Genomic DNA, 24369 nt, shown 5'->3' on the forward strand with positions numbered 1-24369 from the left:
TATAATGATACCAGGTCAACCGGGAGTCACTTTGTGAACATGATGATATCATGATAATACATAGTCAGCCAGGGTAGTAACATCACTGAGGGAAAACCAGATCATCAAAGATGTCTTGGAGTGTGTTGGATCACCTGTCATGTACCGCAGGCCTGATCCTGCAAAATCTCTTTAAGGAGCTCAGCTTAGACCTGATTCTCTCTTAGCAATTTGCTGCAACCCTATAGAGCTCCCTCTCCAGGACGCTGGGGGAGGGAGAGCAGTTGAGGAAAGATAATTCAGAAATTGGGTGTGGTGCAAGTTCACTTTTCTAGAGGGGCTGAAGGAAGAATACAGGAAGCTTTCTCCCCTGTTGAGATTCTCTGAATTCATTTGCCTTTTTCAGAGCTGAAAGCCTGAAATTCATGAGACCGATTCACAAATGCCTATTTCAGAACAAGGAGCAGTAGATCTCTTTCCCTACAGATAGTTAAAGTTGGAAGAGTTGCTGAAAATGCAGTAGACTCACAAATATCTAAAGTATGTTCTAAAAGAATCACTGATGTTATATGGATCGTTTTACAAGAATGATACTTTCTTTTTTAAGGTTTTGCTGGTACGCCAGGATATCTTTCCCCAGAAGTACTACGAAAAGATCCCTATGGAAAGCCAGTAGACATGTGGGCATGTGGTAAGATCTTTTTTATTTCTGGGATTTTCTTTTTCTTCCTTTAAAAGCCTCTGTAAGCGAGCTTTTATATTTCATTGCTTTGCTCCTCCTAAAAACCTCTGCTAGATACTATTTTTTTATAGACCCATTTTTTACGGTATATAACTTTCCAAGACAGTTTACAATAAATCATTGCAATACAATTAAAATCATGTGGACGTGGGCTGGCATAAATTTGGAGGAGGGGAAGGAGAGATTTGAAGGACGTTGGTAGGCAGGAGAACAGAGCTGGCCCCTCTTTCTCCTTCCTGGGCTGGATCAAGAGGCATGGGGAGCTGCATTTGAACCCCATTCCTGCTCTAGGGGGAAAGGGCAGGTACCTTTATTCAGGGGGGATTTGGGTGGAGTAAAGAGATAGTGAAAGGAGAATATAAACAGCCCTTCCATCAGCAAACGGCTCTGATCTAAATATGAGCCCCATTTTGCATCAACATAGCTCCCGTCCAAATCTGCTTCAAAGTTTTGTTTGCTCTTTTTATAAGCTGGGTGATCCAATTGCAGAAAGCTGTGTCAGTTCCCTTGGAAAATATTTATTCGAGTCGTTTTGACTTAGTTTAATGCTATTGTCACACCACAAAAACGGTCTTGTAGATGTGGAAAAGGTTCAGAAAAGGGCAAACAAAGTTGATAAAGGGAATGGAACGACTCCCCTGTGAGGAAAGGTTGCAGTTTCTGAGGCTTTTTATTTTAGAGGAAAGGTGTGCAAGAGACGGCATTATAGAAGCCTATAGAATTATGTGTGGTAAGCAGAAAGTGAACAGAGATGGTGCTTTCTCCCTCTCGCAATGCTAGAACTACTAGGCATCCAATGAAGCTGAATGTTGGAAGATTCAGGACAAATAAAACAAAACAGTGATTAGTTCAAATATGGAACTTGCTGCCAGTGATTACTAACCAACTTGAATGGCTTTGAAAGAGGATTAGACAAATTCATGGAGGATAAGGATTGCCATAACGGCTGTGCTCCGCCTCCAGTTTGGAATCAGTATGCTTCTGAATACCAGCTGCTGGAAAATGCAAGAGGAGAGAGAGAGAGAGAGAGCTTGGGTCCTGCTTGTAGGTTTTGCTCGGGCATCTGATTGGCCACTGTGAGATGGTGGACCAGATGGGCCATTGGCCTGTTCCTGCAGGCTCTTCTTATATTCATGTGTCCTTATTGTCACCTTCCCCAGGTGTTATCCTCTACATTCTCTTGGTGGGATACCCTCCTTTTTGGGATGAAGATCAGCACAGACTCTACCAACAGATCAAGGCTGGAGCGTATGATGTAATACCTCAATTTCTTGTTTTCTGATGATAGCTCACTATAATATGATAATGGTGGGGATGACAGTGATGCAAAACGGCTAAGTATTCGCTTGTGATTCTAGCATCCAGTCATTCGTATGATGCGTTGTTGCTTTTTCATTCCTATTATCTGCCTACCATTTTAATCTATGAGCAACATTGAACAATTAACTGTTCAGGAACTTTAAAGAACTAACGTATGGGAAAAGCAGCTGTGATGTAACAAGAGAAACCACAAGATTGTATATCCCAGGGATCCCCCCCAAACTTTTTGAGTCCAGGGACACATACAAGGAACAGTGATTTGCACCACAGAATGCCCATTTCACTGAAGAAAAAATTGGGAGTTTTCATAACTTTCGTCCGCCCCCCCCCAGACAAAACACCTATACGCCCGCCCCAAAGCAAATAAAACACCAACAGAATAAATAGCCCACCCCACCCCCCAAATCAAGTGACCTCTTCACAACCAGACAAATCTCCCTAAAGCCAACAAAGCTCCATTAAAAATAAAAATTGAGAGTGGTGGTGGCCTTTGTGGGTGCCATATGTTGCCATGTTGTTCATATGAACAAAGGCTGATTTGATTTCTTTTTGAGGTAAAACAAGGTGTACATTTTCAAAATAATAAATAACTGATGACATAAACAAGGGGTGTGGAAGATTTGGTCTTCCTGGTGTTGCTGTACTGCAAATTCCCATGACCCACTGTAAGTGCTGGAGGTAGCTGATGGGAGCTGGAGTCCAAGAACATCTGATTTCTGTTCCCTGTCACAAACAAAACTGCCTCCATGTAGTTCTTAATTCCTTTTTAAATTGTCCCTGTCTCTATTACACACACCTATAACGGATGTTCCTCTCTATACAAACTGGCCCCTCCCCTTTCATTTTCTGGTGCTGCTTACATTTCCTCATTTCACTCTTCAGTTAGATTTGTCACTGATTCCCGCAGCTGTGATCTCTCTTGGTTTGCTTGCAAGTTTGCATATGTTTGCCCGGGACGGAGAATTGTGAAATGAGCCATGCAAGATACCAGCACCGCCTACAGTATATCCATCATACTTTCTCACAGCTCAGAATCCTTGAGTCTGGCAGCTGCAGAAGCGGCAGCCAAAAGACGTTTCAGAATTATGAGATGTTTTCCCCCCTCCTGTCAAGCTCATTCCTATGCGATGCCCATAGTGATGTGTTTTCAAATGGACAAATGTCTATTCTTCAGCATGATTATCCTTCTTGCTGACTCGGAGGACTCCTTTGTGCAAATTGCCTTTCATAATGTAATAGCCTGCTCTCAGGAGCACAGCCAGCAAACTTAACAGGTGTTTGTGCTTTCCCTGGTGATGTGGCTGCTTGTGGTAATCAACAAGCAAGAATTAGTGGCATTCAGAAGTGGGTATCCCTTCCCACCTGTCTTAGGAGATTATGCTCACCTGTTCTCCCCAGCACGTCCCTTCATATTGCTTGTTGTTGCTTTTTATTTAGATATTTTTAGGTTTTGCTGTGCCTCTTGGGGTCGTTTTCTTTTTCTCTAATAAAACAAACAGACATAACGTGTCTGTTTAAATAAATTAATTTAAATTAATTTAAATTTAAATTAATAATTAATTTAAATAAATTAACATAAATTAATTTTCTGGGTCCACTCCCATTTTCTGCTTCTTTGATTTGATTCAACTTGCTTAGAAATCAGGGGATTTGAAGGCCCAGAAAGCATAGAATAACAGCCATTGAAATTCCTTTCAAATTCTCTGTGTCAAAGAATCTTGATTATGTGTGACATGGGTATGGTTTTTCCCCCAAGTTTCCTTCACCAGAATGGGACACGGTGACCCCAGAAGCCAAAGACCTCATCAACAAAATGCTTACAATCAATCCTGCCAAACGTATCAATGCATCAGAGGCCCTCAAACACCCCTGGATCTGTGTAAGTAGGATTCTACTAGCTGTCTTCTTTGTTCAGAGGGCAAAGTCCAAAACTTGTATCCCATGCCTTTCTATTCCACTTGCAGTAAAATATTTCATGATTTCCTTCCCTGATTACCTGAAATCTCAGCTCAGTGCTGTAGTCAACAATGTGAGAGCCAGAGTAATGATTAGATTGTTACACTAGCCCAGGGGAGATCTGGGTTCAAGCCCTCATTCAGCCATGAAGTTCAAGGTCTGATTGTCACCATCCCTCTTAGTCAACTAACCTCAGAGGGTGGTTGTTGTAATAAAAATGGGATGGGGAAGAACTGAATACACCACTCTGAATTCTGTGGGAGGTAATTTGGATATTAGTATAATAAATAAATACATTTAGAAATCTGATAATTAGAATTGTTGCTGCCCAATGATAATCATTTTTATATTAATAGCCAGGGCACCACAATTATAATTAGCATTTTCACCTTAAGGTGAATTATATTGAAAAAATAGTCTGTAAATTCAAATAAGGTGTTGGGGGTATGTGTTTCTGGCTCACAGAACACCAGTTTCAATAACTGGAGTTCGGCAGTACCATGAATACTACAGTGGAGTACAAATACCTATCTCACCCTTATACAGTTAGCCCATATTAGCTCTTCCTACTCACCAAAATGTTAGAGAGGTTGTGGAACATTAGGCTCTAATCAATATATGTGGTGGACATGTGGGAAAGTGACTCAGTTCTGGGAGGAAGTATTTGTCGAAATAAAAGCAATTACTGGACAAAACATCTTTCAGTGTCCAGAGCTGTTACTGCTCATTTTTTCCCCGAGGCAGATAACATGAACTTACATCTCAAACCTCTAATAAGTTCTCCTTTACTAGCATGCAGGCTCATAATAATGAGTTGCTGGAAGAACTTAGAGGGTGCTGCTCTGACAAATTGGTACAATAAAGTATGGCAAATAGCACTTGTTGGAAAAATGAACTAATAAAATTGGCACAAGGTTTAAGGCACAAATGCTTTTTTCCCCTAACTCACTGGTATGGCTTTTAGTGTACATATGGCTAAAAAATGAACAGGGGACTCCCTTCACATTATAAAACCTTTTGGTTAAATTAAGCTGCTTACCGCTTTCTATACAAATAGTAATCTGGGATAAGAATTTAGTATGTTATTTTGCATGTATTGCCTAAGCACCATCTTCTGGTGAACCCACAAGGACCCTGAGATTATAATCTGATGCCTTTATTTGTTTGCCTCCCCCATGAGAGGTCCGGAGGGTGGCAACACGAGAATGGGCCTTTTCTGCGGTGGGGTTTAGGGTGGGATATGTTATTACTTAAGTGTACGATGTTGTTATATCCTGTAAGAATCTACTAAAACAAAGACAACCACAGCATAATATTGCATTGTAATATTGAACAAAACTACAGTGCAATGCAATAAAAAAAACCCTCACAAATCCTTAACCTCACTTACCTGGGAGTCATTTCCATTGAATTCTATAGGACTTACTTCTGATTATGCCTGGTTTAAATCCTGTTTAAATCCAGTTCATTATATTGAAGAGCCAACCACTTTTAATTAAACACTTCAGACTCTAAAGTTTAGATATGGGGACCTTGCTCTCTGATCATTTCAAAGGATTATTGTTGTTAAAGCAGGGCAATTGTGGAGTTGTTTTTGTTTTTCATTATTTAGTTGCAGAACCAGTCAAATGGTGGGAGGAGCCTTGTCATTTTCATCAAGGGCTCCAGAGTTGCCATTGGCATCTGGAAGTAGCTCCAGAAAACATTGTTCATGGAGATTGTTAATACTGAATAAATTTGCAAATCTGGTTGCATGCACCAAAACACTTCTCTCCCCCCACCCTTTTCTTCAGCAACGTTCTACTGTGGCTTCTATGATGCACAGACAGGAGACTGTAGACTGCCTGAAGAAATTCAATGCAAGAAGGAAACTTAAGGTAAGGAAGCAAGTTTCCCCCCAGACCTCCTGCTAGTTGAGAAACTGAAAGCATATAGTTAGTGTCTCTTAAAAGCAGCAGGTATTCATTAGCTGAGTGTCTGTATTCTCTATGGCTGCTTCTCCCTCTCTCATACATGACAGTAACGTTTCCCTAATATTGCACCTCTTTTCCCCTTGAGTTCTCTCCTACCACCAAACAGTTTCTTTGGGGGGGGGTTGGAGGGGGGGAACGTTTCAAAAACAAAAGCCCTCTCACAAATCAAGTTCTCAGTAAACGACAGACTGGGAATGTTTATACATACTTACTGCATATGCATACTTCAGCTTGCAACATTTGACTTACCATCATTCTGATCCAGTACTTCCAGTATATTTGCTCCCCTCCCCTCTGAACTGTCCAGGAATGTTCCATAGATCATTTCCAAACATTAAAGAAAACAGAGGACCTCCTGCTCATACAGAGTTCCTCCCACTTCAGAGTCCTTGCAAAGATTTCAGTTAGCGACAGCACCTCTGTTCCATGAGTCCTGTTGTAGAATGAATGAGAGAGCGCCTGTTTGCACACCTCCACTCCACATTAATGATGATGCAGGGTTTTCTTTCAATAAAGTCTAAAGTGATTAACAAAGGATTTTAACTTCTCTTTTTAAAAGAGAAAAACGACCTACACATTTAGAAAATTGTTTTATTCAGTATTATTATTATTTTAAATTTTTTTGGAGAGCATTACAAATAGTTTTGAACAGGCCTGTGTTCCTTGAGGCAATCTATCCTTTACACATTTTATGCGCCCTCTATTTATGCTTCAGGCAAGCAGCCAATACGGTATTGTTTCATTGAGATTTTAGCATGGGCTACAGTTCTGCCTGCCCATTTTGTAAAACTGAATTGCATCCTGGTCTTGGTTTTAATGTAGGAAATTGATTCCAGTATTTTGAACTGTTTTTATTGTCACTTTGATTATTTTGATTATTGTGTGTGTGTCTGTGTAAGCTTTTGAGTTTATCTCATCAAGAAAGGCTGGGTATAAATTTTAAAATAAAGAAGCATGTTACATAGTCACACGGGCCATTTAAACCTTTCAAATGTAGGGAATTTTATCCAACAGCAGGCCTCTGTGTGTTTGAAGTAAGAGAGAGATCCTTTTGCTTATCTTCAGAAATACTGTAGAGGATATTGACTTACTATGTTGAATGTCTTTTTAGGGTGCCATTTTGACAACTATGCTGGCTACAAGAAATTTCTCAGGTATGTTCAGTGCACTGTGTGACACCATATTGCTAATTGCTGAGATGTGGTATATGTTCCTGTAGTACATGTCAAAATTAGTTCATCTTTGCATGTGTCCGGATGCCATATTTGTTTAATACACATCTGTTTGCTTTGCATTGGCTAAGTAAAATTGGAGTGAGATGAAACTTCTTAAGTGGGCATCTTGTTAATTCCATCCTTCATCTCTGGTCATTTCTCACTCCCTTTCATATTATAGTAGTTAGACATGGTTATTAGATCTGCTGGCATTGTTTACAACAACCTTCCCCGACCTGGTGCCCTCCACAAGTTTTGGACTAGAGCTTCCAACATCCTTGACAGTTGGCCATGCCAGATGGGGCTAATGGGAGTTGTAGCCCAAAACATCTGGAGGGCACCAGATTCAAAACGATGACTTACAACATGAAATCAGAAGATTCAATACCATAACAAGTTCTCTTCTCTTGGGATAAGAATAGCTATATGCCAAAGTAGAAAAGCTAGAGATACCCAGAAGTCCTTATTGAAACCTTTTCTGTCAAACGGCAGGTCAACTTGCATTTTGTTGATACTGATCTACTTGATTTTTAGAGTTGTTGTTTTCAACATGCTTTTGGATGCTCCTTGGAGTGAATTCTCCTCATTTTTAAGGGCAGATTATGACCGTATTTACATGTTTTGTTTTATAAGGACCTCCCGTTTGGCAGCCAATGCCGGTTGAGGAACCCAGAAATTATAACTTTAAAGATGGTTTTGAAAGTGAAAGTTGAAGACTTGCTAGTCCAGTTCAACCTTTCAAATAACTTTTCTACATGATATTCTCATACTAATTTCCAAAGACGTATATCACTTGAGGAGAATATAAAATGCAAAACCTAGATGATACATAGATAGAAACATAGATAGAATCTAGAGAGCAATCTCCATTATCTTATTACCAACAAAACATATTATCACCATTTGTTGAATTTGCCACTGCAGACAGTGCCTGATTACCAAATAGGGAAAGTAGGCACCTATGGGCCCAATACCTTTGTCTCCGTAATACAATTCATTAATTTATGATTAGCCTATCATATTTTAAACTATGGCAGAACACTTGAGATATATGGTGTCAAATTTAACACCTACCACCTTCAGCTGAGCATCAAAGTGAAGAAGTAAAGACTTCTGGCTAAAACCAGGCTATAATAGCAAATTATTCAGGTTAGTGAAAACCCAAACAGATTGCAAATAGCCCCCAAACTATCTGTTCAGGGATATAACAAGTACTGAACCAGGATGCAGTTGTGACAGAGTTAAGTACTTTACAAATTTAAATGTGCATGGGAGAGTTTACACTGGTAATAAGAGAAATTAAAAGGCTTTGCTCTTGTCAAGTACACAGCCCAGCCTCTCTGTCATATGCTAGGATAACAATAAACTACCAAGAACTGTGTTAATTTCCATGTAATAATCAAGTGCAAATGAACTGAGTATTCTTCAGGTCCAATTGTTGCCACAAAAGTTTTGATTTTGCAGCAAGAGGTGTTAACCTTACCTTTTTGTGGCTGTTCATGCCCACTGCTTGTGGGAAATGATTAAAATGGTAGTGTGGAATCTAATGAATGTTTTTATGAAACTGCCACACCCACCCATTTAACCTTAGTTCTAGTGGAAACATCAAACTAACTATCTTCTCAACAAAAATAGATTTAAAGATGTGTCTGGTCACCTGCAATGGTTGTTGTTCAGCATCCTATATTCACTGTAATTTTCTCTCCTTTTTTGTAACCTTCCCCAGAACAAAGAATAATTTTAATATATTACTCCATTCATCCATTCCTGAATTGACCCTGTTTTGTTTTTTCCGTTCTTCTTGAGTGGCACTTGTCTACTGTGGTTATTTTAAGAAAAGGTGCCATCCAGGGGAATCTAATTTTGATTTTTGTTGTTGCATCGCATGCCTTTTTGGGGAGTAAATTGTCCATAATGATGTATCTATAAAAGTGTTTTATTTATTTATTTCCTTTTTTGTTGTTCTTCCTGTAATGTGGAATGTATGTTTCTTGTGAGGTAAGCCCCCTCGGGAGCTGAAAGGAATGTTTTTATCTTCATTCTCCCAAACAATGTGCTGCCTGTCCCAAATCACTCTTGTTTTTTGATACGCTGTGTCTGGATGGAACTGGGTGTTATAGCAGTCCCATGACGTTATCACGCTGTGAGTTTCCAGCCTCCTCTGCTCCATTTCATTGGCTGCTGCTTGTGGGGGCAAGGGAACTTTCAGTGGGTATGAAATCATGGCATACTTTGTAGTACTAGATGTTACTGGGGAGAGAAAGAGAGAGAGAGGAGACACAAAGATGCTGTTTTTCACAACAGTCATATGACTCTAATAACATCCAGTTCCAGCCTCAATTCCGTTTCTTTGGGTTAGCTGATATATAAGTAGGACATTATTTAAATTCATGACCTTTTTACTATGAAAAATTGGCAGAAATGCCCGTCTTCTTTTTTGTTGTTCTCAATGGTTATTAGGGAATATACTTAATTGAAATTGGTCTGTTGCGAAACAAGTCTTTCATTGTAACTATCCTCTACAGGTTCAAATGAATGGTTACAATATGCTCAGTGTAAATCACCACTTTGTATATTTTGATACTGTAGCATCAAATATATCTCTTTTGGCCGAAATAATCCTGTGAGATAAGTTAAAACGAGAGTTAGTTTCCTAATTCAGATATCCATTTCCTAGTTTGCTAAACCATAGTTTAGTAACTGGGAATGAGCGTCAGAACTCCCCTTCCCTCCCTTGTCCCTTCCCTTCCTTGGCATGCCAATACCGTATAGCTTAAAACTACATCTTCCCATTATTTCTGGAACAATGTGATACCGTGCAGCATCAGGATATTTACCCACAGTTTGCACATGGTTTAAGATGGTGGTAGGTAAGCTGACATTAAACCACAGTTCCCCATTTTGGCTATAAAGGAGAACTGTGGTTAAAGCTAATCTGGATCTTCACACCAAGGAATGTGGGAGACAAGGGTGGAGCATGTTGTCCTGATGTTCCTTCCCGGTTGCTAAAGTGTGTTTTCGCTAGCTGGGAAATGTATATCTGAACTAAGCCAGTGATTGGTTCAAAGCCCAGCCCAGTGGCTTTTGTAGCTGAGATTAATTATGAACTTTTGGTTGGATATATTTTACTCACTGCCCCATAGTATTTATTACAGCAGAAGGGGTGAATTCCAAATTTATGGCTGTCATAGTTGTTCTGTTGATATACAATGAAATATAACCCAAAGAACTTTCAAAAGCCAATCCTACATGTGCTCATTACATCTAAGCCAATATTCCACAAGTTCACTAAGCTTAGTTACTAGCAAAGTTGTCATTCTTTTCATTTGTGCTTTTATCCCTGAATTGTTTTTAATGTTTAAAAATGTGTGCTCCAGTTGTACTGATTGCTGCTGCAGCATAGTGCCACAAATGGCTGTGACATTTCAAGGATATTGCCTCATTGTTTGCAGCAGATATTTAGCCCTAATGGTTGACAGTTGGGTTGCTGCTTCATTCTCAGATAAAGGACTTATTCTTTAAATGTATGTTGTATCACTGTAGTGGAATTGTAAATACGATAAATAAAGACCATGGCTTTCTGTATGTATGGGATAGAGCTTGTGCAGCACATTATGCTCTGCTATTTCCCACATGAGGTAATGGGTGATGCAAGCAACATGTGTGTACGATTGTTCATTATTTTTTTCTCAAAAAGAGGGCTATATTAATTGGAAAATGAACTTGCGGGTTGTTCACAAAGACTAGAGGTGGGGAACCTTAAATCTGGGTGCTGAATACAGTCCTCCAAGCCTGTGTAGCCCTTTTCCAGGCCAGCACCATCCCTAACTGACCCTTCTTCGCACCCTCTTTGAGTATTTCTGCCAGATTGGAATGAGGCCTTGAACTCTGATCCTTCTTCTTTTCCCCTGGATGGAGGACAAATGGGAGTGTGTGAGTGTGTGTAGAAACTAGCCTACTCTGCAAAGGTAAAAAATTAATTGATTGATCTGCCCACATTTGCCTGTGGTCCACCCACCACTGATATGTGACCCCTGGAGCAGAGTGGTCCAACTTTTCATACCAAGTAGGCCACAAGAGTACTTTGACATGGAACCTGTGGGCTGCACACTGCCTTGTCAACTGGTGCGAAGGGGAGAGTGAGCCCAAAATTTGATGCCTCCCCAGCCCTCTTCTGCCTTCCCAAAGCCAGCTAAGCAAGGTGTCCTTCTTTGGGAAGGAAGCATAAGGCTCTGGCAGGGTCCTAGAGCCCTCCCACCTTGTCCCCAAAGCTGGGAAAGCACAGACGAGGCTTTGGGAAGAAGGTTGGAGGACTCTAGGAACCTGTCAGAGCCCCCACACCTCCTTTCCAAAGCCCAGCACCTTGCTTACCAGGCTTTGGGAAGGCAGCGCAAGAACTGCAGGGAGGGGGGCGTCAAATGTTGCCAAGGGCCACCAAAAAGGCATTGAGGGCCACATGCTGAACTGCCCTGCCTGGAGGCAATGTGGCCCTCAGGCTGGGAAGAGTTCCCTACTCCTGATGGAGATCTATGTAGGTATAGTACCCTACATAAGCATAGCAGATATTTCCTTGTGTATGCAGTGGTGTCCCCATCACCATGCACAGGACTCCATCTGGTAAGATGCCAAACAAATACTCAGTTTCCCTGTTTTCTATTTAGAGCACAGTAAAATATCTGCATGGGCAATTCTTTCACTTGTACCAAGATGGTTATATTTGCATTGATAATATTGTGCAATTTCCTCAAAATATATTGTGAAAGATATAGTTCCAAATGCATTTATAATTTAGAAAATTGCTTCCTTTGTGGTTATCAACATCATACTTTCACACATGTGTATTATTCTGAACCATTTTAATTTAAAAGAAAGTGATGATATCTGTCTAAATATTGCAAAATTTTAATGGCAGTTGGGTTTAAATTCTTAATGATAATCTGACCCTAGTCTTTTCCACGCCGCTTCTATTGGGGCAAATTCCTTGTGTGCACAAAGCCACAGTAAGATAGATGTGACAACAAAGAAGAGGGAAATAAATGATATTGTATATCTGCAGAGTATTCCTACTTCTGGCTCCCTTACTAAAAAAAACAAACTGCTGAGCACCATCCAGGAGAAATTGTTTACAATTTATAGCATGGTCATATGTATGAAAAATATATATGCTTAAATCAATGAAAAGTTTCAGCGGATAATAGCTGAGGTTTCATTGAAGGCAGTGGGATTAAAATGTTTAGTCTTCTTGATTTCAGCTACAGTATGCTTTACAGGCAAATTGCTGGAAACAAATCAGTGCACCAAAGTTTCCCTTTTTCTTTTAACTACACAGTGGCCCCAGGTATGACACATAGTATTAGTCCATCCTTGGAACCTGATGTTTTTCCTCAGATGCTCAGTACTGCAACTTGGATGCATTTTTCTTGGGCTTTTTCCAGTATTCTGTCAAATATATTTGTCCGTAGCATTGTTGTTCTTATAAACCAATCTACAATTAGTAAAGATTGGTTGGACCTAGGTGTTAAGAGACAAATAGTTCAGTTGGTAGAGCATGAGAAACTTAATTTCGTGGTCATGGGTTCAAACCCCACATTGGGCAAAAGATTCCTGCAATGCAGGGAGTTGGGTTAAATTACCCTCGTGGTCCCTTCCAACTCTACAATTCTATGAACTAAAAATGTACCAGACCTTTTTTTGTAACATAGCATCTCAAAATAGTAGTAAATGGTCCACTTGTTTGCAGTACCTAGGCTTTAAGACTCACTGCACCTGTAACATGATAATCTGCTGGTCTTCCAGATACCTTTCACAGGTAGATGTTTCAGTGCATGTGTTTTAAACTGCTGAATGGCAGTGACAAACTGTTATTTCTCCTTCACCTCTATGCCAAAAAAAATTATTGGGATATAACGGTTTTGTCTTCCAGAGAAGTTGTTACCTGTTCCAGGTCTGCATGAATGATCTAGAGATCTAATAGTCAATATTACATCTGTGTGGAGGTTTTAATGCTCTACACTCAGCAATAAAAATCTTACTAGTATTATAGGCATCTATACTTAACAGTTTGAAAGCACGTCAAGGTGCAAGTAGATAAATAGGTACCGCTCCAGCGGGAAGGTAAATGGCATTTCCATGCGCTGCTCTGGTTTCGCCAGAAGTGGCTTAGTCATGCTGGCCACATGACGTGGATAAACTGTCTGCGGACAGACGTCGGCTCCCTCAGCCAGTAAAGTGAGATGAGCACCGCAACCCCAGAGTCGTTTGCGACTGGACTTAACTGTCAGGGGTCCTTTACCTTTTTATACTTAATATGTTGTTGTTGTTTAGTCGTGTCCGACTCTTCATGACCCCATGGACCAGAGCACGCCAGGCACTCCTGTCTTCCACTGCCTCCCGCAGTTTGGTCAAACTCATGCTGGTAGCTTCAAGAACACTGTCCAACCTCTGTCATCCCCTTCTTCTTGTGCCCTCAATCTTTCCCAACATCAGGGTCTTTTCCAGGGAGTCTTCTCTTCTCATGAGGTGTCCAAAGTACTGGAGTCTCAGCTTCAGGATCTGTCCTTCCAGTGAGCACTCAGGGCTGATTTCCTTCAGAATGGATAGGTTTGATCTTCTTGCAGTCCATGGGACTCTCAAGAGTCTCCTCCAGCACCATAATTCAAAAGCATCAATTCTTCGGCTTCTTTATGGTCCAGCTCTCACTTCCATACATCACTACTTAATATAGATACAAGCAAATATTTAAAACAAAGACAACTGCAAGGCAAAATATAAAAATGGTATGGTAAGATGTTTTAAATGTGATGATAAATGCAAAGGGTAGAAGGAAAGAAAATACACCCAGTTTGTTCATTTGTTTTGTTTCACTGATTTCAAATTACATTGGCTGACATTGTTTATTTCCTTTCAATTTATAGCAGCCAAGAGTTTACTGAAGAAACCTGATGGAGTGAAGGTAGGCTACAAATACTGAGGTCATCTAATGATACGTCTTATTTACTTTTCATTACCATGTGACTTTCTAAATTCTCTTTACTTTGGCACTGAAATAACTGGTCCTCTTCCTTTAGGGTTTGCTTTTTAAGAAAAAGAAAATATATATGCTTGAATAAACTTAAGTCACTGCTTTGCAGCTGATCATGGACCAGCCATTTGGGAAGGCAGCCTCCATGTGTCCTTGGCATTCCGTTTGTCAGAAGGTTATACCTCAGGGGTTGGCAACCCTTGAGCTGGGTTCTGCCAGCAGTAGTTGGTGTGCTTTGGCGGAAGTCAGTGCGTAAGTTTACACCAAATAAAAGATGTCCGTAAGCAGAACAATCTTGCAGTTTTCCTGTGTGATTTAGAGTTTCTAAACTTGGGTGACCTCAGAATTCCATAATAGGAGAGAAGCTCTGTAAATTAAAGATTCTGGGTAAATACTTTGCAAAATAGCCAAGGAAGAGCTGGAGGGGCATGGGGAGGGAATATTTCTTCTTCCCAGAAGGACTTGTCAACACAAGATCAATTAAAGCAATCCAGCTAATATTAGAAAATGTAACTTCCATTTCTTCTATTTTGCAAGCTTTCATTGAAATATGTATTTGACCTCAGCTTTTATCCTTGCAACTTTTTATTGAAGTTTGTTACTTACCTTTAAATATCTAATTCACTGTATATTTCTCTTGGACTCGTTACATGTATACCCTTTCATAATTCCCTTAAAGGCACCCTAATCACTTAGGTCCACCCTATCTTTTTCAAAACCAGCCATTGGCAACCTATTGCTTCCATGGACCAAGCACAAATTCCAAGATTAACTGGACCTATTTCAATATATTGCTTGAATCACTGAGGGGAATACAGGGTGTTCGTCTCCACTGCCTTCAACAATTTGGGCACTTTACAAAATGACATTATCCAAAGTCAACCTGGTCCTTTCCAGTGTTCCTAACTGGGTAATTTCAATAGGTTAACTTACCTAAAATGTGGTCTAATTCAGACAGCTTGTTTCATTCAGTACTAAGGTCTTGTATGTCTGTAACCATCTCTGTCAAAATTGGTCTGTTTAAACAGTAATGCTAAGTATAATTGTTGCCAACACTTTGCTAGTACCACTACACTTATGGGGGTCTTCTTTGCTGTGTGTTCAGGATTCTGTTTTGCGTTTGTGTTTGCTGTCCTATGAAGTGGCGGGTGGAGAGTGTGCATCTTATCAAAGTCTTTGTTTTCACAATTTTTCTCACGCAGGAGATCCCACTCCCATCCTGAATACCTGTATATTAGGCTGTTCTTAGAACAAACAAACAATATACTGTTCTCCATGCATTGATACCTCAAATCCAACCAGTCACATTTTCTTCTTTTCCTTTCCCTCTGACTGGTCATATCAGAAAAGGAAGTCAAGTTCGAGTGTTCAGATGATGGTGAGGATCTTTATCTGCCAGATTTTTCCTCCTGTGAAACGTTCACACTTAAGAGATGAAATTATTGCATTTAGATCTGTTGACGTAGCAAAAGGAAGCTACAAGATTTTTAAAATACAGGCTTGTAACTTCTGCATCAGTTCAGTGTAAACATGACATCCTGAATTAATTGCTATCAGTTCTTCCAGAGCCAAGGTCACAGACAAGGGTGAGAAACCTGTGTCCTTCCAGGTGTTGCTGCACCTCAGTTCCCATCAGCTCTTGCCAGCGTGGCCAGTGGCCAGGGATGATGAGTTTTGTAGTCCATCAACATTTGGAGACCACAGATTCTGCACCCATCTCATAGACCGTGCAAATATCAGTGCAAAGTAGATGCAGCAATGGCCAGTGCAACTGTTCTGCTACAATATCATAGTTATTCAAAAAACCTTCTGTATAGTCATTGTGATCTTCTGGTATTAAACGTAGGTGAGATTTCTGAAAATGTAAGAACATGATAGGGCTGTCCCTTCAATTATATGTTGAGGTGTTTGTAATATGAAAACTGAGTTATTGCTCAAGCCAGTGCCCGGTTCCTGTGAGCATTGTGCAGTATTTGCAATAAACAATAAAATTTAGTCTCTGCTTTTACCCTTTCTCTTACACCACCTCCTGTATTCCACTGCAGGAACCACATGGTGTGAAAATTTATTCCAACATTTAACTATACATTTCATTCCTCTTAAAAAGAGCAAGTGCTTCTGAAGGACCCCTCCTTTCTAGTACTTGTCATTCTGCTGATGAATAGTAAAGCTCTGTAGGTAGTTCTTGATGGAGGTGGACGACTACATTCATGGGTATTTTACCTACAGATACACGAGCCAAATAAAAACAGAACAGACTACTACCAAACACTGTGCAATGTCATATGAATTAAGCAAATTTAAAGTTGTCCCTTGATTAGCATAGAGGACAAAGGTAGGTAGCAAGCAGAGCCAAGTCAAGTCCAGATGAAGGTGGCGGCAGCAGGGATGTGGAATACACAGTTAGGTGGATGTCTGGGCTGGTAGCAAGTCCAGTGCAAAGCTTAACAGCCTGTTTGCCAAACATACTACATCGTGTATTATAAGATATTCTTTTGAAACCCACTCAACAGTCCTGTATCTGCTGTACCAGTCACACATTTGTTGACGTGAACGTTTAGTTCTGGAAGGGTGGGTAATTGCCTCATGACATCCTGCCTAACTTTATATGACTATAGTCAGTGTGGTGTACCTGGGAGACCAGGGTTCAAATCCCCACTTAGCCATGTAGCTTACTGGGCGACCTTGGGCCAGTCTCAGCCTCACAGGTTTGTTGTAAGGATAAAATGGAGAGGGGAAGAACCTTAAACTCCTTGAAGAAAAGGTGGGATATAAATGTAAACACTACAGTCCAGCTCAGTATTCAACCCACTGTCTCTGTGCAGGTAGATATCCTCATAGAAGGACGAGGTTGAGTGAGGGGCTCTTCCGTCAAAAATAAGGAAATGGTGAATGGCATTTTTTGAATTGTGCCTGGCTCTGCAAAGTGCAAAATGAGCTTCATTTGCAAGAAAATCTTCTTAAATTCCTGTTTCCAAAGTGTGTCCTTATAGAAACCCTACCCAAACTGTACAATCCAGCAGTGGGAGTTCTGTCACCCCGCTGACTTCAGCAGAAGATGGATTGTGGTCAGCATGCTTGCAAGAAGGGTTTTACCTTTCGACACACAGTCTACAAATCTTTCCATTGTTAATTGCTTATAATTAAGAATATTACACAGCTGTTTGTAGGCCTACATGTTGCTTTCAGTGGTGCCACCAAAGCTTCCTTGAACACAGATAAAGTTGATTCCAGCAGAAATAAGTGGTAGGTTTCCAAGGAACTTTTCCAAGTATTTTGTAGGGCTGATATGTTACTTCAGCTCAGGAATTAGGAACTCGATACTTACCACCCTCACTTGTGGCGAGCCGAGCTTGTCACATGAGCTAATTTCCTTTGCCTGAGGGGTTTGAAATCAGCTCTGTAAAAAAAGGCACAGGGCTTTGTATGCTCCATCGATCAGTTGGTTGACAATGCCAGCAAGCGCCATACCTGATGTCATATGTAATATATGTATGGCAAATGGACTTGCCCTGGCCAAAAATTGACTGAGCTCATGTCAAGTGGGGAACCTAATTAACAAGTAGTCTGCATAATCAATAAAACTTCTGGGTCTGTCCCCTTTTCTGTCTCCAATGGGAGCTTACCTCCAAGGGCAAGAACAGTTTTTTGGGGGGGTGGAGGGTAATTCTTATCAGGAGAGAAAGTGCTAAACCTGATCTTACTTCCCCACCTCAATTTATTTACATTTTGAAAGTGCATGTTAATTGTTCATATGCAATTAATGTTGTATCTAGTTTGATCCTACTGGTAATCTTACACTACTGGTAATACCTCCCATCATTACAGTAAATAAATACTTCCATGGATCTAACACATTTTGGGGGGGGGGGCTGGAATACAACTTCAAAGTGTATATCTGCACTTGCAATATACAAGTGAATGTCTCCACCCCTTTTTCTATCGGAAGGATGTTCTTCCAGAGATGAAAGTTGCTTGAGTGATACTTTATATTTGATTCGTGCTCAGGATACCCATACTGACCCCTTTTGTTTGTGATCATTTTGCTTTTCTTCTTTTTTTTAGAATGATACTTTTGTGAAGGCCAAATTATATTTCAGTTAAGTTTTTGCTTTTATTTATTTATTGCTTGTGAGAGCAAGCAATCCAAACCCATGGTTTTGCACCATACGTAAAGGGACCCCGGGAGCCCAGTGCTTAGCTTAGGCCTATTCTAGCAAATGCACATAGTTCAAAACTGTAGTTCAGCAAGCATCATATGTAAACCAGCCTATTTTCTTATGGTACACAGAGAAAGGCGTAAATAGTGCATTTTCTTTTTCTTTTCTTTTTTACATGTGCTATCTTCGTAATTCCAAATCTAATGTAGTCACTGTTCAGTAAGAAAAATAAGTGTTTAATTGAAAACACATTGTGAGGAGGGATCATGAATACATACCACACTTTAAATATGTGTGTGTGTGTGTGTGTGTGTGTGTGTGTGTGTGTTTTCTAAAAAGTTCTTTGCATATATATATATATATATATATATACACATATATATATGTATACACACACACACACACACACACACACACACATTTACCTTCAGAGGTACCCCGTGGGAACGACACTGCGTGTTCAAAATAACTTTGTTAGTACATATTGCATACAGCACTACTGGTTCTAGAAGAACAAGTAAACAAAGCAACTTAATTGAAATTTGGCTAATAATGTAGTCTGGCACCTCAGAGCTTATTTGGAATTCTATCACTCTAGGGAAAAACAAACCACCATTGTCGTTCTGCACAACAGCATATGCTTTGATTGCTGTTATTGTAAATCCTATTGAATGCATTGTTAAGTCTCCCATTTTACGTATCTGAATCCTTTTCTGTTCTCTTACTGAAGGCAGACAGAAGCCCAGTTCATACATCATGGTAAGCCATAGTTAATGGTTTACCATGAGTGCACAAAACACCGTGCCCTTCACTCTTGCTCTCTAACTAGCAGGAACAACAAACCACTATCTCTGGCTTAACATTATACCCGTGGTATGCTTCACTCCAAACTATGATTGGTAAGCCAAGAAGAAACTTTGGCTTAACAAAAGGTTTTATGGTGTGAAGCAAACCACAATCCTCAGTTTAGACATAACACGAAGCTAGTGATGATGCTTTGTTCCTCTTTCTAGGCGTTTTCTGCACACTCATGGTAAACGATCAACAAAGGCTTGTGTAGCACCCAAGTATCCTCCGCTGTGTTACTTAGTTGAACAGGGATCTGTGCATGCACTGATCTTATTTCATTTATCTTAAGAACTCTCAAGGCATATCATTCATAATCCCATTTTACAGGTAAGGCCAAAGGCAGTTTATTCAACACTGTGAATTCCATGGGTTACACCCATTTTTTTTACAATCTGGACTAGAATTTTAATGATGTGAATCTCTTAAGTTATATATTAAAATAGCTACAACCATTCATAAATATGATTACTGCTAATCAGGCCCTCAGCATTTTTAGCATAATAATAATAATAATAAGATTATCATTATTATTATTATTATTATTATTATTATTATTATTATTATTATAAATATTTTTTGTACCCCCACCCATCTGAGTGGCTTGCCCAGCCACTTTGGGTGGCTTCCAACACAATATACAAAAATACAACAACATCATACATTAAAAGCTTCCTAATACAGGGCTGCCTTCAGATATCTACAGATGGGAGGGTGTTCAACAGGTCAGGCACGATTACTGAGAAAGTCCTCTGCCTGGTTCCCTGTAACTTCACTTCTCACAATGAGGGAACTCATTGGAGCTGCACCTCAGTGTCTGGGCTGAACTATGGAGACAGAGACACTCCTTTGGGTATACAGGGCCAAAGCTGTTAAGGGCTTTAAAGGTCAGCAGCCAACACTTTGAGGAATTGTGCTTGGAAACGTACTGGGAGCCAATGTAGTTCTTTTAGGACTGGTGTTATATGGTCCTATAATAAGAAAAATACGCCTTCAATGCCATGGGTTTACAAAATGTATTCCTACCATTGCTTTTTTCTTTTAAAGCATGCCAACCGATACTTTTTGTACTGCCTGATTAGTTATCTGAGTAGGTTAAAAGTGGACATCCCATGTAACAACATAAAATATTTGTTCTCTTTATAAATAGACATTACATTGAGTTTTACAAATGGTCAGCTAAGATTTATGTGTTTCCGTTCTTGCTTTTCTTTCACATGTAACATTTTGCCTTCTCCGTTCTTTGTGTTAGTGGAGCATTAAATATTCTGTATTACTGATCAGCTAAACTTTCTGTCTTATTTATCTGCAGCTCTGCAGTTTGCTCCTCTTACAGCTAGAGCTGGTAAAACCAAAGGGCAGTTTTTCACCAGAAGATATGTGACAGCTCCTTCTGCCAGTTTTAGTTATAATTAAATTTTACTGAATCTAACTTTTAAATATTCAGTTTACTTCTGTTATGAATAAAATACTTGATATATAGGTGTGGATCAGCATTTTAAATGCATCTAAGAACTGAAATAGTTTTGGGGGTTTATTCTAGAGAAAATGTAATTAGCTTTTCTGCTGTCTTTAAGGCTATGTCATTCTTGCCTGGTTTAAAACTACTCATGATATTAGAGAGAAAAACAAATTAGTTTTCTTCTTGAAAAGGGGTCTTCCATGCTCATATCGTGCACTCTGTGTATATCACTTTAGCACACACTTCCCAGAATACAAAATCATGCCTTTTTAATACTCCGCATTCACATTCTGCCGAAAAACATAGCTGACATCTTTTCCTGCATTGCCTTGAAATGATCAATGGTAAAGAGACTCTGTAAGCGACAATATTTAAATTATGTTGAATATACATTTTGTTTTCTGGTTCAATTGATTCCCAGTTGTGTCCAGAGAACCACCTTGCAGCATGCTGTAACACATTCAGACCTAACTTAGGGCAATAAGAGTGTTTTTGAAACAGTAAAGCTAATAACCTTTAAATATTTTTATGTCCTGCCTAAATATATAGACTTCTGGAGACAACACGTATGACAAAATAAAATGTGTATATGACTCTAATATATGGGCCTCTAGCTTAGTTGACTCCCAAGCTAAACTCAGACCTGGTGCAGTTTATTAAATAGCATCACATCCAAAGACAGGAGATGGTGAATAGGTCGTTGGAAATGTAGGCCTATTCTCTCTCATTTCCTGCATTAATTGCATATTGCTTGGTTTGAGCTTTTTTTAAAAAATCTTAGTAACATAGCTGAAACCATACATGTCTATACAGCACCTCCAGGGGCATTTCTTTGTGAACGGCACTGGGAGAAGCTGCTATAGTACCTACTCAAATCTGTTGTCATTGTTGCCTTTGATTTTTTATAAATTCATACCTCCGTCAGTCTTTATCTCCATATCTATATCTGTGTATAAGTAATCTATATAGGGAGATATAGATATGATTATCTGCTGTGAGAGGTCTAAGGCTTGTTTGTTTCTATTTTTCTGCATACCTACAGATAAACAACAAAACCAACGTGGTAACCAGCCCCAAAGAAAATATTCCTACCCCAACGCTGGTATACCTGGCTTTTTCCTTTTAACTTGCTTTTGAGTTCTGTTTCTGAGTTTTCTGTCCCTTTTTCCTCCTCTCTTCCCTCTTCCTTGCTCCTTGTTTGCTTTCTGAAATTTTGGCGCTGTTTTTTTTTCCTTTTGGGAACTGGGGATTGCACTTTTTTATATATGCATATTATTTATGTGTGTGTATAAAGAGGCAGTTGATTGTGAAACAGTGTGTTTCTAATTAGCCAATGTGACATGGAAAATGGATGTGGTTGTGCAGTAGCATTGGTAGCCGTAGTTGAATTTCATTGCATGCTGTGTCAGAAAGTGAATAGAATGTGCTTTTGTGTTGCCCTTAGCTCTTCGTCTGATGAGTGTTCCAGTATTTATAAATGAGGCTTAAACAAACTTTCTTCCTACTTTTTTGTCTCTAATACAACGTGAGTGTCAAAATCAAGGAGAGCTAACAAGATTATTGCTAGGCAACAACCAAGTAGACCTTATTAAGCTTCTCATTCTTTACTTTTTTGAAAAAACAAAAAAACACAGCAGGGCTTTGCAAGACTTCACTTACTGGGATCAAGAGGCATCTATTTCTAAAGCTGGTTATATACCACAGCTAATACAGGCATCCCCAAACTCGGCCCTCCAGATGTTTTGGGACTACAACTCCCACCATCCCTAGCTAACAGGACCGGTGGTCAGGGATGATGGGAATTGTAGTCCCAAAACATCTGGAGGGCCGAGTTTGGGGATGCCTGCTTTAATACATAGGAGTCATTACTCCATAATAGGCTCTGCGGTGAATGTGTAGCTCATGAGTCATAACCTTGCTTAGGTTACTTATTCTGATTTCTCTAGGCTATGCAGCAAAGCCTCAAAATTAAAAACCTTTCCATTAACAATTAGCATATTGTCAGTGGCATCCAACCTACCATGTTTTGGTAAACCCTTTTGAAGAAAGGTCTTTCCAGTTTTAAAGTACTGGCACCTGTGGTTTTGTGCATGACAGCAGTCCCATTGAATATTCCCCATGGACATTCCCACTACTAAGTATTCTGAAAAGTATCGGCTTCATAGAGTCTTCTACTAGGAATTGCCCAAATGTGTGCCTGTGTGTCACCAACCCTAGAGATACTCCTGCAGATGGCTGGAGGGATATTAGACTCTGAGATGACAGCATTTCCTACCATGAGTGTTAATCTCTGAAATGAAAGGATCTGAAGGTAGCAATACTCTTTTGTGCTTAGGGTTTTCTATATCTTTTCCTGAACCTACTCATCTCATTTTGGCCCTTCTTTAACCTTTATAGGCTGCATCGTCATTCTTTAGTAAATTGACCTAGTTTACCATGGTAGTTGCCTTTTTGCCCAGTGGAAACTGTGAGCTAATTTTTGGAGGTGGAAGGTTAAAAAACTGGCCAGCAGTTTGATTTGGAAGACCTTGTGAGAATTGGTGCCTCTTTAGATCTCCTTCAAAGCCCTGCACATGTGTTAAATCATGAATAAGGTCTTTGCATGCTGCTGCAGTAGATACGGTGGCCTTCCTTGCTGGCTTGCCAGTTTCATCCTCTGACAGTAGCTAACTTTGCCTTAGCTCTTGTCAGTGCTTAGCCCTTGTCATCTGGCTCTTCTCGTTCTCCTTCTCATGCGCGAGAAATCTATTTACCGAGAACTGTTTTCTCTCTCTTATTTTGTTCTCACTCAGGAGCCCCAAACTACCGTAATCCACAACCCAGATGGAAATAAGGTATTCAGAAAGAACCAATACTGTCCTGCACTTTTCAGATTCCACATTCCATTGAGCCCCCCTGCCAAAAGGAAACACACCCCACAGTGTGTGCATTATGCGGGCTTTAGCTAGGAAATTAGCTACCTGGTATTCAGTCGTCTAGTGAAGCCTGCAGAGAATTGCTTCTCTTGTAACGGAATCCTGCAGAGAGCCCTTTTCTGCACTATTTCTAAGTTTCCTCACCTGTGCCAGAGGTGCTCTGGTAGGAGCTGTTCCACACTTTTGGTGTACATCTCTAGCTTCTAACCTGGAACTTAATGTTCTGGCAAAGAAAAAGAAGTTCCTCCTCAGATGCAGAGTGTGGTTCAGGCTTTCCATATGCAACACTTTACTGAAGTTCAAGAAAGGCACATTTGGAGATTTGTCCCATCTGTTTTTGAGCATGTTCATTCATTGTTACATAACCTTTTATTTTGGGAGGGGGCATGTTGGGGTGCTTGTTGCAAATTTTATGATGAGTAATGGGCAGCACACAAATCATACATGTAAAGATGATAAATGCCCACGCACTCTTCACTGTGCTATCTTCCATACATTCTTCTGCATCAGACTTTCTTACCTGATGCTCTATAGATGCTGTGGGCTGCAACTCTCATCCCAGCCAGAGTGACCGATGATCAGGCACTGGAAGTTGTCATCCAAAACCTATGGAGGGCATCAGGTTGGGGAAGGTTGATCTATAAACAGGTTCAAGTTCCCCACCTCCCCCCAAATAATAAGCATTTCCTGTACATGAATAATAGTTCCAAGGATGAGGCTACTATTGGCCAGGAAAGTAATAGTTGTAACTTGTGTCCAACTCGGATTTCACCTTCTTGGG

The 24369-nt window shown here is 40.0% G+C and overlaps 1 protein-coding gene across 18 annotated transcripts in view; it reads left to right on the plus strand.

Annotated features, from left to right (window-relative positions):
• The window catches only part of CAMK2D (calcium/calmodulin dependent protein kinase II delta), a 137392-nt gene that overhangs the window by 88116 nt on the left and 24907 nt on the right, over positions 1-24369 (plus strand). For 9 of the 18 annotated variants that reach the window (XM_053403668.1, XM_053403682.1, XM_053403683.1 and 6 more), the window contains 9 exons: positions 587-670; positions 1882-1976; positions 3798-3920; positions 5791-5874; positions 7082-7124; positions 14099-14136; positions 15551-15583; positions 21716-21775; positions 23466-23507. In XM_053403668.1, coding sequence (XP_053259643.1) covers positions 587-670; positions 1882-1976; positions 3798-3920; positions 5791-5874; positions 7082-7124; positions 14099-14136; positions 15551-15583; positions 21716-21775; positions 23466-23507 — 602 coding nt within the window. The remainder of the gene's footprint in view (positions 1-586; positions 671-1881; positions 1977-3797; positions 3921-5790; positions 5875-7081; positions 7125-14098; positions 14137-15550; positions 15584-21715; positions 21776-23465; positions 23508-24369) is intronic. The other 9 variants (XM_053403670.1, XM_053403669.1, XM_053403686.1 and 6 more) reach the window with 5 other exon arrangements.

Source organism: Podarcis raffonei, chromosome 9 (assembly GCF_027172205.1).
Source record: "Podarcis raffonei isolate rPodRaf1 chromosome 9, rPodRaf1.pri, whole genome shotgun sequence".
NCBI classification, from domain to species: domain Eukaryota; kingdom Metazoa; phylum Chordata; class Lepidosauria; order Squamata; family Lacertidae; genus Podarcis; species Podarcis raffonei.